This window comes from Canariomyces notabilis, assembly GCF_033297395.1.
Source record: "Canariomyces notabilis strain CBS 508.74 unplaced genomic scaffold N656scaffold_4, whole genome shotgun sequence".
Classification (NCBI taxonomy): domain Eukaryota; kingdom Fungi; phylum Ascomycota; class Sordariomycetes; order Sordariales; family Chaetomiaceae; genus Canariomyces; species Canariomyces notabilis.
In genome coordinates this window covers 649,499-663,250 of record NW_027041826.1, presented here as the reverse complement: position 1 = coordinate 663,250, position 13,752 = coordinate 649,499, and the positions used below count along the sequence as shown (strand labels likewise).

The window sequence follows — 13,752 nt, the reverse complement described above, 5'->3', positions numbered from 1 at the left end:
CGCTTCTGTGTTGCCAATAACCATTCCATTGTCAAGGGCACGACGCCCACGCAGTGACTACGGATGAACCGCCGAAAGTCCGGCCAGCTATTGTCATCTGTTGTTCCCTCGCCGCTGATCTTGGCCGGATCAAGGCTAAGCAGGCCAGCGATTGTTGGCAATCAGGCCAGAGCGTTTCCAAAAGCCCGAGACAAAGTCACGCTCTGACGAAAACGAAGCTTGCATACATACAAATGCATACGAGCTAGTCAAGTGTCACACACATAACAGACGACCTGCCGTTAGGAGAACAGCAGCAAGTAATCACATCACATTGAGCTGCGGTGGCATGACCGAGCTGCTGTGCAATTCAGGGGACCCGTGAGAGGGAAGTTAACTGAAGGTTTTTGCGCGCGGCTCTCATTCAATCAAGCGGTGAGCCCGGTGATACCCAATGACGAGACTACTCGGTGAACACGGCTGGAACTTGATGATGGGGCCACTCTGCCCAAGGGACCGGATATCTAAGCTCTGTCTCCAACACCTTGGGCTTACCTCGCCGTGCTCGCCTAGCAAGTGGTCTTCCCATCACCTTCCCCTATTGTTGCTCGATGACGACATGTAAGCTCACAAGTTGGATAGACTTGAGGAGCTTCCGGGATCTTGGACTCGCAACTGGAAGCTGGTTGCAGGTGGTAACCTGCCTTCGCTGACTGGTAATATATCTCATCTGAGCTGATTGGCCTCGCTCTTGTCTTTTCGGTTGATTCGATGATGATGAGGTCCACAACACCAACCCCCAAAATTTGCAGATCGTGCCGATGCCTGCCGCAGTTGCCCCGGACACGAGAAAATCGGGCGCACACATGCGCTTATCACTCTATTTTCCTTCTATCAGGTTCGAAAAGTAGTGTCGACTCGGTCGAGTACCATACCTGCATGCATGTACTGTATAGTACAGATGCATACAAACAATTCATCCACTATCCAAAATACTGAGGTATGTCTAGTGATATCACATCACTTGGCTATGCGGCCGGATCCCGCGGGAACTGTCTGTTCCACACCCCCGACACCGTAGTTCGATCGGCCGGGTAACACATCCGCCCACAGCGGGAACGGTGTTCGGATGGGCTACAGTTATGGTATTGCACAGTACGTTTGTACAGCACATACGTAAAAAAACTTACGCCCAAGTCCCCCTCACTCACCGCAACAAATACTGCACATCTTCTGGTTTGTTGCAGGGAAGGCACGGGCAGTCAACACTTATGCAGTACACGCACGCCATATCTCCAGGTTGCTGTTTTCTCAAACATCTAGAGATGTGCTGTTCCTTCCTGGACTAAACTGGTAGGAGCTTTCAGGTCAGCCCAATGGTGAGGTCTGGCCGGGACCAAAATCGCTCAAAGCAAGCTAAGAAAAGCCACATGTTAAAGGCAGAGACAGGGGGTTGACAAACGTGCCGTCATAGCCTAGCGGCGTCGACATTCGGCAAGGACCCAGATCTCGAAACTGAGTGGGGCTCACCCAGGCTTGGCGGATCCGCGAACCACTCAACGTTGACTTTTCCCTCAACCCCTGCAGTATGCCTCTCCACCGTTCGCCCCTGTGCCGACTTCCCAGTGGATGCTCGAAGACACAGCATCAAATCGATACTGTATTCATGTTTTTTCAAGTTGCTATCTGAAGCGGCCCTCTACTGAGGTGAATGTGGATGTGGCCTTGATGCAGTGCCGCTCACCCGGTCATGGACAGCGGGGAACTAGGGATACAGTAGGTCTGGGGGAATTCAGTTCTGAGCGCGGCCCCGTAGACCGTGCCGCTGTAGGCAGAGGCAGTGTAACGGCCAGCGACCACAGAGAATGCCTGCGATTCCTAACAAATCTGGAGGTTGGAAAAGCAGTCCAATGCTAACGCGCTTTATCCGATAGCACTCCGAGCCCCAAGAATGCTGCTTCGATGGGGAAAAGGTGGCAGCTGTCGAAGAAAGGGGCGCAAAAAGCGTTTCCTGCCAGTCGGGATCTTTTCTGTCAGTAGCCTCCTGCGCACTATCTACCCTGCATGGTCAACAACGGGCCTGGGCTGGGCCAACCAGCGGGCGTGGCTTGTATGCATGTACTCTACATTTACAACGCTGAACCACAGGGAGATCTTTCTGTCCAATCCTCGCGGCCAACTGATCCCGCCCTCCTCTCCTAGCCCGCTACCATGCAGACCCGATGGGATTGTCTCAACCTGCCGTTGGACGGAAAGCAAGATGTCATCGCAACCCCACTGCGCCATTCTCGTTTCCCTCCTTGATCGTCCCATTAGCACCATGACCATAACCGGCTTGAGCCGCTCGTTGTGTATAAACATGCATGCTCCCAGTTGTGGCTGCTCTCCCTTCCCCTTCTCTCATCGCCAGCCATCTCGGTCTAAAGCGTCCAAACCTGGGTTCTCCTCATACTAGGCAACTCGTTCGTTAAGGCTACTGGAAGACACTCGTTCGTGACCAGCCTTGTGCCTGAAGATCCCAGGAACCACCAGTCGGGACTCAACCTTCGCTATCAGCCACAGTCGTTGTCAATATACCGGCCCAGCAGTCACGATGAGAGCCGCTCTTTCACTCGTTGCCCTTGCCGCTTCGGCATTGGGAGCCAACATCCCAAGGGCGGAAGACAAGGCGCTTTACGATAGACACGGGGGCGGCGACAGTCACGTAACCTACACCACCGCGGTCATCGTCACGTATACTACCGTTTGTCCAGTCACGGATACCGTCACCAAGCCCGGCAGCACCTACGTTACTACCTATACCACCACCAGCACCGTCAAGACTGCTGTCCCCACCACCGTCGTGGTGACCCAGACGGAACCTCCCGTGACCAAGACGGAGGGCCAAGTCATCTACACGACCCTGACCGAGCTCTGCCCTGTGACCGAGACCAAGGTTGTCGAAGGCTCGACGGTTGTGGTCACTTGGACCTCAACGTCGACTGCCGTCACCAAGGTTGCCAGCACGGCAACTGTCGTCACCAGTGTTGCCAAGACGGAAACTGTTTACACGACGAACATCAAGACCGAGTATGAGACCACCAATGTCTACGAGACGGTACGTCTAGGTCCCAGTCCCCCTTCCTAAACCAACGGAACTGACATGAAAACAAAATAGGTCACCTGCCCTGTTGTCACATCCACAACCGTTTCCGAAGGCTCTACCATTGAGATCACCAAGACCAACACGTAAGCCCAGTTCCCCCCATCCAACCTACAGCACCCCCAAAATTGATTGACTAACCCTCCTTCCCAGCATCACCCTGACCAACACCGAGGTCCAGACTGTCACCACGGTGATTCCCGTGACCATGACCGAGGAGGTCGACTACACGGTCACGATCCCCGCGACATCGCAGCAGACCATCACGGGCTACTCGACGGTCGTGGTGACGGCCAGCGACATTGAGTACACGTCGGAGCAGCCGCTGCCCCCGACCACCATTGTCATTCCCACGTCCATCACCACCCGCGTGCCGCCGTCCATCATCACCACCACCACGTCGCGGCTGCCCCCCGTCCCGGGCAACGCGACCACCACCGCGCCGGCCCCGCCCGTCGTCACGGGCGCTGCTGCTGCCGTGGGCAAACCAGCAGGCGCTGTCGTGGCGCTTGTGCTAGGCCTTGCGGGCGGTTTGGCGCTCTTCTGATCGGTTGATCAGACCGGTTTTCCCTTAGTTTCATGATTCATCCTCGTTTCCTTGGTAAAAGGGGTACGAAGTTTAATGACCTTAGATTATAAGCGTCATCTTTTTTTGAAGGCTTAGCCTTTATCATGAATTTTCATGGGCCATATAGTCTGGCAATGTTGGTGTGTGGGCACAAAAGGGTTCCTTGGCTGGCGTGACGTAAGGCGCAGGGATGGGTGGAGAGGGGGATAGGCCTAACGCCAGTGGCTTAACTTAATGTTTTATGTATACACATACCATAGGGATCCAATTAGAACAGGAGTTATTTTTCTATGAATTTTTCAGTTCACTCCGCTTGTAAAGTTGATGCAGTGTGCTGGACGTTGGTGAGTCGTATAAGATGTTACCTAGGTACAGTATCCGTACCGTAACGGTCCATTTGGTTCGGCATTCGGGGTTATCAAGGTGTTCACCGGGATAATAAGTGTGTTAGAAGCGTGCAATGACGGTATTTTTTGGTGCTGTGGGCCCCTTTTCCGAAAGCCCGTTTTACCCCTCGCTCCCCGCCGAGGTACATAATCGGCAGTCGAGGCAGGTGGGGTTGCGGTCGTGTCTTGGAGAAGAAGAGAACGGCTCAGGGAAGGTTCAATTGGGATATGAGGCGGGGTAGAGTGAACACTGAAGTGTGAATACCGAGACAGATCTGTCATCTGTTCATTCCCAGGCACTTCACCGTTGAATGATTTGACGTTGAGTACAGTATTCTCTCCTTCCCAACTCCAAACCTTGCTGGCTCAGTTCATCTCCCACTCCGCCTTACCATCAGCAACAACACACCGCCGTGACCAGCATCCCAACCAACCAGCCAAAATGGCCTTCACAACCAAAGCCACCATCGCCTCCTTCGGCGGCAAGCTCTTCAAACTCTCCCACAGCTCCACCGTGACCGGCACTCCCATGGCCGTGAACCTCTTCGTGCCGCCGCAAGCCCTGGCCGCCAACTCAACCTACAAAGCGCCGGTGTTGATCTACCTCTCGGGCCTGACCTGCACACCCGAGAACTGCTCCGAGAAGGGCTTCTTCCAGCACCGGGCGAGCCAGCTGGGTCTAGCAGTCCTCTACCCGGACACCTCCCCTCGCGGGCTCAACCTGCCAGGGGAGACAGATTCATGGGACTTTGGGGCCGGGGCGGGCTTCTACGTCGACGCGACCCAGGCGCCCTGGAACAAGGGGTACAAGATGGAGAGCTACATTGCGCGGGAGCTGCCCGACACGCTTTTTGGGGATGCCGAGTACGGCCGCTACCTGGACCGCGCCCGCGTCGCCATCACGGGCCACAGCATGGGCGGCCACGGCGCTTTGACTCTGTATCTCAAGTACCCGGGCAAGTTTGCCAGTGTGAGCGCGTTTGCGCCTATCGCTAACCCGAGCAACTGTCCTTGGGGTGAGAAGGCATTTACGGGGTACCTGGGTGGTGAGAACCGGGACGAGTGGAAGAAGCATGATGCGACTGAGCTCGTGAGGAGCGGTGATTGGAAGGGGAAGGACCTGAAGATGCTGATTGATGTGGGGACGGGTGACAATTTTTATAAGCAGGGGCAGTTGCTGCCGGAGAATTTTGAGCAGGCCGTTAAGGAGGCCGGGGCCGAGGGGGTGAAAGTGAGGTATCAGCAGGTGAGTAAAATGAATAGAGGGAAAGGGGGGCGAGGAAAAGAGGGAATGCTGACGAGACTTAGGATTATGACCACTCGTACTACTTCATGGCGACATTTAGCGATGAGCACGTCGACCACGCAGCCAAGCACTTGGGTTTGCTGTGAGGAGAAGCTCCAGCGCATCGAGGGATGACAGGCGGAGAGTGAAGATAAATGGGGATAGCCGAGTTGTCTGGGCTTGGAAGGGCAGCAGGACCTGGACATAGGCATGTATGTACTGGACACATGATGAGACACAAATCATGCGGAGGCCAAGCTTCTTAGGATTCGGGGAGTCCCAGGCAGCGCAGGACTGCAACGTGTTACCTGGAATATGAGCACGAAGAAACAAGACAACTCTCCAACAGCCACCAAGCCCCGGTATCTTCCCGCGAGGAAAAGGGAAGTGCGTGCCAAACACAACCGGTCCGCCATTTATGTGAATCGGTTGCTGAAGTGCGGTAGCTGGATTCTCCTACACCTGGATGCTGGTATCAACCTCGTTGAAGCCTAAAAATGTGACCATAGCCTTGCTGTCCATGTCTGCGCTACCACATGTCCCTAATACAGCCACCGGCTACAGTACAGCTTGCCAATATGTTCCTATGATAGTCTCACACCAGCCGTCCAACTTCAATATTGTATTGCATAGTACGTATCATGAATACCAGGAAGGGCAACTTGAAACACAAGGCGGCAGCATTTGGTGTATAGTCGATACTTCGCATTGGGAGGGGGGGTTGGGTGTGGGCACAGCTCTCTGTCTGTGCCACAGTCATGCCCCCTCCTTAGGAGCATGCAGATCAACCGAAGCAACTGAGGTGACCAGAATCTAAGAGTAGTGTCATTATCCCAATAGAAAATAAAGCAGAAGTGAGGTACAACGACAAGCAAGCACTTCGTTGACTTCTATATTTTGGTAGTTCCGATCGGAGAGCTCGGGCGGTGAAAGTAAACAAACCCCTGAACCCCTGAAGACCCCGCGCCCACCGGCCAACTAGCTAGGAAGCCCTGCATGCACCCTCCCAGTACCCAGGCAAAGACACATGATGTTTACAGCTTGTATGATTCCAGTCGATTCGAATAGCTGGCATAGGTCGTATGTACTTGTATTGTACAGTTAAGAAAGTAAGCTGTCACAGATGCTAATGTAAAGGCTACACACAAGGCAACCAGACACATCTCATCACCAGACAGGTGAGCAACAGCCAATGCTCAAGGAGTTTTCAATCCTGAGTATTACACCCTCTATCAAAGCTAGCCGACTCGACGCCATAGGTACGCTGATCCAGCTAGAAGGCAAAAATATACACAAGAAGCATGAAAATCCAAGCACGTATCCTCCCGTTATCCAAAACCCCTGAGCCTGTTCCAATTGACCGGTTGCCTCCCTCCTTTTTCCCGAATGTCCGCCCAGAGAGCCCCCAAACTCCTTTCCAATGATAAGTTAATAGATAAAATCCGATAAATGATAAATGGATAGAAGAATTGAACAAGAAAAGAGGGGGGAGATGGGGAAATAAAAAGGTAAGCGGTGCCCCTAACGACACCATTGATAGCCCGTCTGGGCTAGAATGAGTATGAAATGAACCGCTGTGTGACTCGCCGGTCAATCCTGAGCCTCTAATCCCCCTTGCTTTATCAAATCCCAAGCCGTCCAGTCAGAAGAAGAAAAAGGCATGAGAAAGAGAAATTTAACCGATTTTAATCCGGTTGTAGGCCATGATTTGAGCGCAGGCAGTGTTGTGGCGTTGATCAAGTGCCTGCGAGCGGGCCAGAGCGGATGAGAGGGATAGGTATCAGGTCGATCTCCGGCGTCGGTGATTGAAGATATTCCAAAAAATTGACTCAAGTTAAATGAATAGTAAAAAAAGATAAGAAGTGGAATAGAAATCGATAAATGGAAGAAGATTGAAACCCTGAACCAACGCCATGCTGTCCCAGTTAAAATCAACGTCACTGTTTCGTTTATTCATGCAATGATCGACCGTCGTCAATTAACCGGACTCATAGAAGCCACAGTATTGCGGCCAACCCCACCACGGCCGTCGACAGCCACGTGGAAGGCCTCATTACCCCTGCCAGGGCGGTGGCAGGGACGGCGACAGGGGCAAGCGACTCGTTGACAAAGCCCGGCCCGCAAATTGTGTTGACCTGCTTAGCCGCCGCCTCGTACGTCAACGAGATCAACTGCCTGCGGTCGGCGGTGGAAGCTTGGTAGAGGGCCATGGTCTGCTGCAAGCAAAAGTTGCAGGGCGCCACCGTCGCCCCGGGCAGCGACTTATTGAGCGGCAGGAAGTAGACGTAGGCCATGCTATAGTTGGTCTGGTTCGTGACGGCGTTGGCGTAGCAGTAGGCCGACGTCTCGTCATCCCGAAGACACCCGGCGCCGTAGACGGGGGCGTACGCCGTCATAGCATCGTAGACGTCTATTATGGCGGTAGCGCCGGCGTCATACTCTCGGCCGCAGTTCTCGGGGGCAGTGAAATTCCGGGCCAATGTCTGCATGTAGTCGTTGCAGAAGGTTGCGTTGGCGGCACAAGTCGCGTCCAGGGTTCGCGTTATGCCCAGGAGTGATCTCTTTGCTTCAAAAAATGACTTTGACTTCTGTTCATGGTTAACCACTAGCAGGTGACACAATCACGGTTTGGACTTACCTCGAAGAGCATTGAGAGCGGATAGCACTGCTTGAAGGTCGGATCGGTGAGGAAGGAATTGATAAACACCGGACACGGTGCCGGCCCGCCGTCCGACGCGGGAAGGAAGACGGACGGCATGCTGTCGAGAATGCTGGGCAGCGGGCTTGCAGACACAGTCGTGCTCGTGGTGGACGGTTTTGGCGTCCCGAATACGATGGAGAAGGTGGTGGTCACGGAGGCGCCGCTTGAAGTGGTCGTTGACGTTTCTGATTCTTCTGAGGACTCGGAGGACTCAGATGGGGCACGCTCCTGCAACCTCCTCCGCTCAATATCTTGCTCCGATAGCATGACCCAACCTCGGCCATCCCGATAAGGTAACCTGTGGTCAGTGACAAGGGTTTCGGCGGGCATGGCGGCGTCCAAGGTAGCAGCCAGCGTGTGAGAAACTAGGCAGAAGAAGATGGCAAAGATCGCGGCCCATGATGTCCACAGCCGCCCCGATGACGGTGATGGACAGCGGGCTGACTGTGAGGGGAGCCCGAGGGCGTGTTGGCTCGAGGGTAGCGCTGCCGCGGAAGCCATCATGTCGCAGCTGCAGGCAATGGGCGATGGGGTCGGTGCAGCATAACTCTGTCCGACTTTCCGGTTCTAACGAGCGACTGGATTCAGATAAGCCCAAGGCGGCGAGACAGATCGACGGCCAACTCGACGCCCTCTTGCCTTCGTACTAGCTGGACTCGTTATAGATGGTCGACAGAGAGCTGACGTCGTTGACAGGCAGATGTTGTAACCGAATCTTCCCAAGTGCACACTAGAGGTAACCCGTATTATAGGATCCTCTCTCTATGCACAATTGCACTGCGAATATATGCAACACGCAGCCAACCACATCAGTTGGGGACCCTCTTGCAGTCGGTACAGTTCCGGTTCTAGTATGGGTTGGCCAATATGGGGGTTCCGGGTAAATATAGGTAACTACCGCGTGGGACGAGGCGGACACCAATGGGACGAGGCACGAGTGCGGTGCAAATCTAGATGCTAATGCCGCTGGCCAAGTTGGGAAGGAGACAACTCTTATGGCTGGGTAGCTGACGCGGGCGCCTCGGAATGGTGTGCTGTTGTAAGTGTTGTGGTATGCTTGTCCTCGTCGATGTCTCGATCTTTGCTACCGGTGTTAGTCGAAGCCGAAGAGTGCGCAAACAAAAACGTGGAAAATTGCAATGACCTTGCACGGCGGAGCCCCCGGGAATGATAAAATAGGGAAACGACACGCGGCGCAGCGGTCGAGAACATTTCTTCCATGACAGGGATGCTAGCCACGGCGTTCATGGTACCTGGCAGCTTTAGCGTTCGCGGCTGTTGGATAACATCTGGGCCAATTGAACAGCAATGTGTGGACTGCAGTGACAGGGGAGCGGGGGGGAAGAGAGAAACACGGATTGCGATTGCGTGAGATGCACCGAAGGGCGTGCGCCAAAGGTGCATGGGGCTGAGCCGATGGAGGCAAGTGCTATCGAGCGGCCCTTTCCCGTTTTGTTGCACAAAAACGCCCCCATCATCTTGGCGAACAACGGAGAGGGCACAGATAGATCCTTCGTTTGCGTCAAATTCAGCAGAGGGAGAAGCGAATTGCCATATCATGTCAATGATTGGGTAGTCAATTGGGATATTAGCTCTCCGTATCCTTCGGCCGTAGTTAACTAGGAGAGAACCTCTGGACATGAATTTTGAGCCAAGATGGGCAGGAAAGTTGTGTTGTGTTGTTCACCAAAGGCAGGCCCGAGGGCAGGGTAAGGCTCGTCGTATCCTTGCCGACGCCGCTACTAGCGCCGCCAACAGAGATGGGATGACGTTATACGGAAACCTGTTGGGTCTACAGATATCAGTTGTCTTGCATGAAATAAACGGACAATACGGGTTGATATCAATTCAAGATTGGTTTACTCAACGGATGGCGGGCCGAACTCTGTGTTATTGCCAGCCCCGGCGGGCAATGCAGGTACAGATTGAAGCCAATATTGTAGCTAAAGGCAACCAACTGTTGGATATCGGTTCAATCCAGAAATGTGAAGGAATCTTGGATAAAAGTCGCGTACCAGATGGACATGCTCAACGAATAGTGCACTGTACATACAGTACAGTACGTTTACGTGTGTCCCTGCCAACAAATGCCAATGAGAGGAAATCATTTTTCGAGTTCGAAAACCCATCATATCAACAAGCCTCACGAAATCACAATGCGGTTGGCCCCGTTAAGTATAAAGAGTCCCCACTTGGAATGACGGGACGCTCTGGAAGCTGCCGGATCGGCGACGGGAAGCTGTTGGTTAGCGAAGCCGAAGCGAACACTCGGGTGGGGCTATCAAGATGAGATCCAGCCATTGGATGCTACCGTCTAATTTACACCACACTATTGGCACCCACTGAGGAAGGTTTTGTGCAGGGCAAGACGATCATTGGCAAGGCTAGTTAATAAAATTTACTAGACCATCATGCGCTTTCTGACTCGTCTAGACCTCCCTTTTATGCACCTACAATCCACGTCTATTGACGCTGTTTGGGACCCGAGAAAATGGCTCCCGGTTTTCTAATCACCAACCCGGAGCTTCCATATTGCATCCACGTCTTGGCACCGCCGATGATTCTTTCTCGCCGGCCACTGTGCTACGCGCCATGTTTGGGCTGGGTCCCTTCCATTGCGACGCCAGGCGAGAGAAGATGCAGTCTCCCGGATTTTCTGGCCGAGGGGCCAATGAACTGCAAGACGAACCAACAGCCCAAGAGGCACAACAGCGTCGCCTGAGTTAAACTGCATTCACTGCATTCTTCTCCCGTGCCGTCATCGTGACACACGGCGACATTCCAGCTCAGTGCACAAGGGCTCTTCGACTGCTGAGGTCACTCCTGGGCTGGTCAACCTGATTGCCGGCCAGCCATTTCATTCCTCTGCCCAACGTCCAGCCATCCGAGGCCTTCGTGATGATTCCGGAATTGTGGTACGAAGTTCGCATGGGGTCATGAGCCAATTGGGCGGCATCAACCATTAATTCAGCACAAAATCGGCCAAATCAGAAAGCAAACGCGCCATAGAGACACCCGATTGGGCCTTCTGTGGCATCTGACTTTATTGACAATTTCATCTTCTACTTTGCCGACGCAGCTGTCTCCAGCCCTGCTGGCCGCCCTGAATGTCGGGTGCAATCAGCCTCAATCTAACATCAGGTCCAGTGCTCGAACATGAAGTCTGAAGACGACCTGTGTAGGTACCGCGCCAGCTCGGCATAACTACTATACACACGTAGTATTGCTGTCTGGGAATGCTAGCGTGCGTGTACTGCCAAACACGGAATACGGATACAATTGATGCTCACTACGGAGAAGTCAGCCCAGATGGACAATCTATCTAACTTTAAAGGGTCGTCATCTATGGGATGCTGGAACGACATTGGCCAGCTAAGGGGTAGAAGCCTGGGGTCCTCAAGTATCGTCAAGGACCCCGTGAAAGGGACGCAGAGACAGCCTGAGTGCACCGCAGTCTTTCGCTTCTCCCCTAAAGCAGTTAATGCTAACAAAATTCAGAGTTTCAAGGGTTGAATGTATGTACTGTACGTGACGTACATTATATTCCCCTTACCTGAAACTCGGAGAAAGCTAGCTATCCACCCAGGATCACCGTCGTCAAGTCCCACGTCGTCCGCCGTGATCCAGAATACCTATGATCCAGCTAGGCGCACACATGACAGTACCCATCTGCTGGCGACGGCGTCGATGGCTGGGCGATCCTATCAAGCGCGGCTACCTCGATGTTTTCGAGCGGCTGCTGTATAGGGTTATTGTCTCTAAAGGAGGGACTAGAAGCCTGGAGCAGGCCTGGGTCGATTGAGCCTGGTGCTATCATGTTTGACCCATCGCCGGCACAATGTTTTTCGGTGGTTTGGGTTGGGGTTCCATTTTCCCAACTCAGCCAGAGTCAACGCATACCAGCCTTACCAGCTAGCCAGTTCTCTTAGCTGTGCTGTCTAAGGGATCAGCTGCGCCTCGAACTAAAAGAGGGTCTACCGTGACTGACTAGCAACCTTGTGCCCGCTGTTGGCCAATGGGAGAAGAGCTACTTGGTGTCTCCTCACAACATTATCACGAGAAGGGTTCTCTAGGAGCAGGTTGAATGTTTGGGTCATGGTCTTGTTAAGATGGGAGCATTCAAGTTGCTGAGCACAGTGGTGCTACTAAGTAGTAGTACCAGTAGTAAGTACTACATGCGTGTAATCAAGCCCACAGCCATTAGTCCTAAGAGAATGAACACTTACGCTGATCAGAAAACCGTCTTCCATGGACTGAAAACCTTCATCATTACTGTCTTTAGCATACCCTCAGGCTTGCAAGATTCGGCCCGGTTTCTTCACCTCTTGCAGACCTGGGAGATGCAACTAGGTCCGATCTCCCCTTTCTTCGCCCACTCTTTAGGCTTGTGACTTCTGACGAACGTCTTGAGCAGTGAACTTCTGGTTGGCGTTTGAGAAGTCGTGTTCAGACTGGAGTCCGGCGCGTGTCCTTGGAGTGGTCCTCCCGGCAAGCAGTTCCAGTGTGCTGTTCTGCAACACCTTAAACTTGGAGGCTGCTGTCAACCAACTAGGGAGGGGGTAGGACGATGAGTCGTCTCGGACACTTTGACTTTCAGAATCCCCAACGACTCCTTTCACCCTACCGGTACCGTTCTCTGGTTCTGCTGCCTTCCCCCCTTTTCCCCACTTTCTTCTAAAAAAATCTATCTATCCTTTTGCCCGTTTACCACATTACATACTAGTACTAGTACCGCTCAACTTGTCTAGCACAGGTATTTCAAGCTCGGCAGCACGCTTCCCCGTGCTGCCCGGGCACCAGCTCTGAGTTTCACTTGTTCTCTTGTTTATTGTCTGTATCATGCCCTGGCTCAGCTGGGATTGCCTTTGCTGGTGCATCCGGACCCTCGGCTGAGTTTCGGGTCGAAGGGGGCTCAAAGAAGTCACGAGAGTTGAGGGTGCTCATTGATTTACCATCCGTTATTTGCTATGTCCTTTACTGACGGGGCGGCCTAGGTGCATTGTTAAGCTCCCGGAGGGCTTCTCAATCACCGGGAACGTTTGTCCAGGGAACGTTGTCACCTGGACACCAGGACTTATTGACAACGCTCTCAGGAAGCCATTTCGGCATAATCCACGAAGCCGTGCTGCAAAGGAGTATTATCTATGTGGTTAATACTGATGGTCTGAAGTTCCTGGTGAAACTGTCTCGGACACAGACAAATTGAAGGCAATGGTTCGGCACGAGGTTCATGATGTACAAACCAGAAGAGAGAGACCCAACTCTGGGCCAAAACGACCACACTACCAGTACCGGGAGCCTCGCCGGGATGAAGAAACAGGGGGGGTACATATCAGGCTGCAGGCGACCCAGGGTTGCCGTTCACTACTCCAAGGAGGCAGTCAGGAGAGACAGCGCCATCAGCAGCGTATCACCAGCCGTTCGGTATTCGACTTCGCCGTCGTCACGGCCCGTGCCTGCCGTGTCCGTAGAACCGTTTTCCACGCGAAGAACCAGCTTTTCAGTCACCTACGCGCCTGCGGTCATGCCAGACCTTTCATACACGACAAACAAGGGTTTGATGGACCACGCTAGCGAAACTCAATGAGTGGGGGAAGGTTCGGTTCGACCCGGGGCTTTTGATGGGACCGATGGCCAGCGTGATACGGCCCGGATGACGGAAGACAGGGAAGCTCCGGTCTTGGCCAGCTC

General features: G+C 53.4%; 5 protein-coding genes across 5 annotated transcripts; 3 read left to right on the top strand and 2 right to left on the bottom strand.

The window, feature by feature from the left end:
- Window positions 1-2,572: 2,572 nt before the first annotated feature.
- On the top strand, window positions 2,573-3,668 carry N656DRAFT_795835 (uncharacterized protein; the record flags this gene model as incomplete). Its single annotated transcript, XM_064817463.1, has 3 exons — window positions 2,573-3,076; window positions 3,137-3,207; window positions 3,275-3,668. 3 exons carry the CDS (start codon window positions 2,573-2,575, stop codon window positions 3,666-3,668), a joined length of 969 nt encoding a protein of 322 aa, XP_064672717.1.
- Window positions 3,669-4,190: 522 nt separating this feature from the next.
- N656DRAFT_776234 (carbohydrate esterase family 1 protein) lies at window positions 4,191-5,501 on the top strand. Its single transcript, XM_064814596.1, has 2 exons — window positions 4,191-5,321; window positions 5,384-5,501. Exons 1-2 carry the CDS (start codon window positions 4,518-4,520, stop codon window positions 5,465-5,467), a joined length of 888 nt encoding a protein of 295 aa, XP_064672716.1. The 5' UTR covers window positions 4,191-4,517; the 3' UTR covers window positions 5,468-5,501.
- A 1,620-nt stretch (window positions 5,502-7,121) lies between these two features.
- Window positions 7,122-8,678, bottom strand: N656DRAFT_484487 (uncharacterized protein). Its single transcript, XM_064809810.1, has 2 exons — window positions 7,999-8,678; window positions 7,122-7,945 (listed from the first exon to the last, which is right to left on the bottom strand). The coding sequence occupies exons 1-2, from the start codon at window positions 8,563-8,565 to the stop codon at window positions 7,349-7,351; spliced, it is 1,164 nt and encodes a 387-aa protein (XP_064672715.1). The 5' UTR covers window positions 8,566-8,678; the 3' UTR covers window positions 7,122-7,348.
- A 30-nt stretch (window positions 8,679-8,708) lies between these two features.
- N656DRAFT_484476 (uncharacterized protein) lies at window positions 8,709-9,853 on the bottom strand. Its single transcript, XM_064809809.1, has 2 exons — window positions 9,206-9,853; window positions 8,709-9,140 (listed from the first exon to the last, which is right to left on the bottom strand). Exons 1-2 carry the CDS (start codon window positions 9,700-9,702, stop codon window positions 8,792-8,794), a joined length of 846 nt encoding a protein of 281 aa, XP_064672714.1. The 5' UTR covers window positions 9,703-9,853; the 3' UTR covers window positions 8,709-8,791.
- Window positions 9,854-11,989: 2,136 nt separating this feature from the next.
- N656DRAFT_484531 (uncharacterized protein) lies at window positions 11,990-12,699 on the top strand. The gene is made up of 2 exons (XM_064809811.1): window positions 11,990-12,411; window positions 12,476-12,699. Exons 1-2 carry the CDS (start codon window positions 12,171-12,173, stop codon window positions 12,622-12,624), a joined length of 390 nt encoding a protein of 129 aa, XP_064672713.1. The 5' UTR covers window positions 11,990-12,170; the 3' UTR covers window positions 12,625-12,699.
- The last annotated feature ends 1,053 nt before the right edge of the window (window positions 12,700-13,752 follow it).

Bases quoted from the DNA above. Each gene is read 5' to 3' on its own strand.
- N656DRAFT_484476 (XM_064809809.1), bottom strand. From the start codon at position 9,702: ATGTCCAGAGGTTCTCTCCTAGTTAACTACGGCCGAAGGATACGGAGA. The intron at 9,141-9,205 runs GTCATTGCAATT...CCGGTAGCAAAG, and splicing joins CGGGGGCTCCGCCGTGCAAG to ATCGAGACATCGACGAGGAC.
- N656DRAFT_484531 (XM_064809811.1), top strand. From the start codon at position 12,171: ATGGGAGCATTCAAGTTGCTGAGCACAGTGGTGCTACTAAGTAGTAGT. The intron at 12,412-12,475 runs GTCCGATCTCCC...CGTCTTGAGCAG, and splicing joins GACCTGGGAGATGCAACTAG to TGAACTTCTGGTTGGCGTTT.
- N656DRAFT_484487 (XM_064809810.1), bottom strand. From the start codon at position 8,565: ATGATGGCTTCCGCGGCAGCGCTACCCTCGAGCCAACACGCCCTCGGG. The intron at 7,946-7,998 runs GTAAGTCCAAAC...CATGAACAGAAG, and splicing joins CGCTCTCAATGCTCTTCGAG to TCAAAGTCATTTTTTGAAGC.
- N656DRAFT_776234 (XM_064814596.1), top strand. From the start codon at position 4,518: ATGGCCTTCACAACCAAAGCCACCATCGCCTCCTTCGGCGGCAAGCTC. The intron at 5,322-5,383 runs GTGAGTAAAATG...GACGAGACTTAG, and splicing joins TGAAAGTGAGGTATCAGCAG to GATTATGACCACTCGTACTA.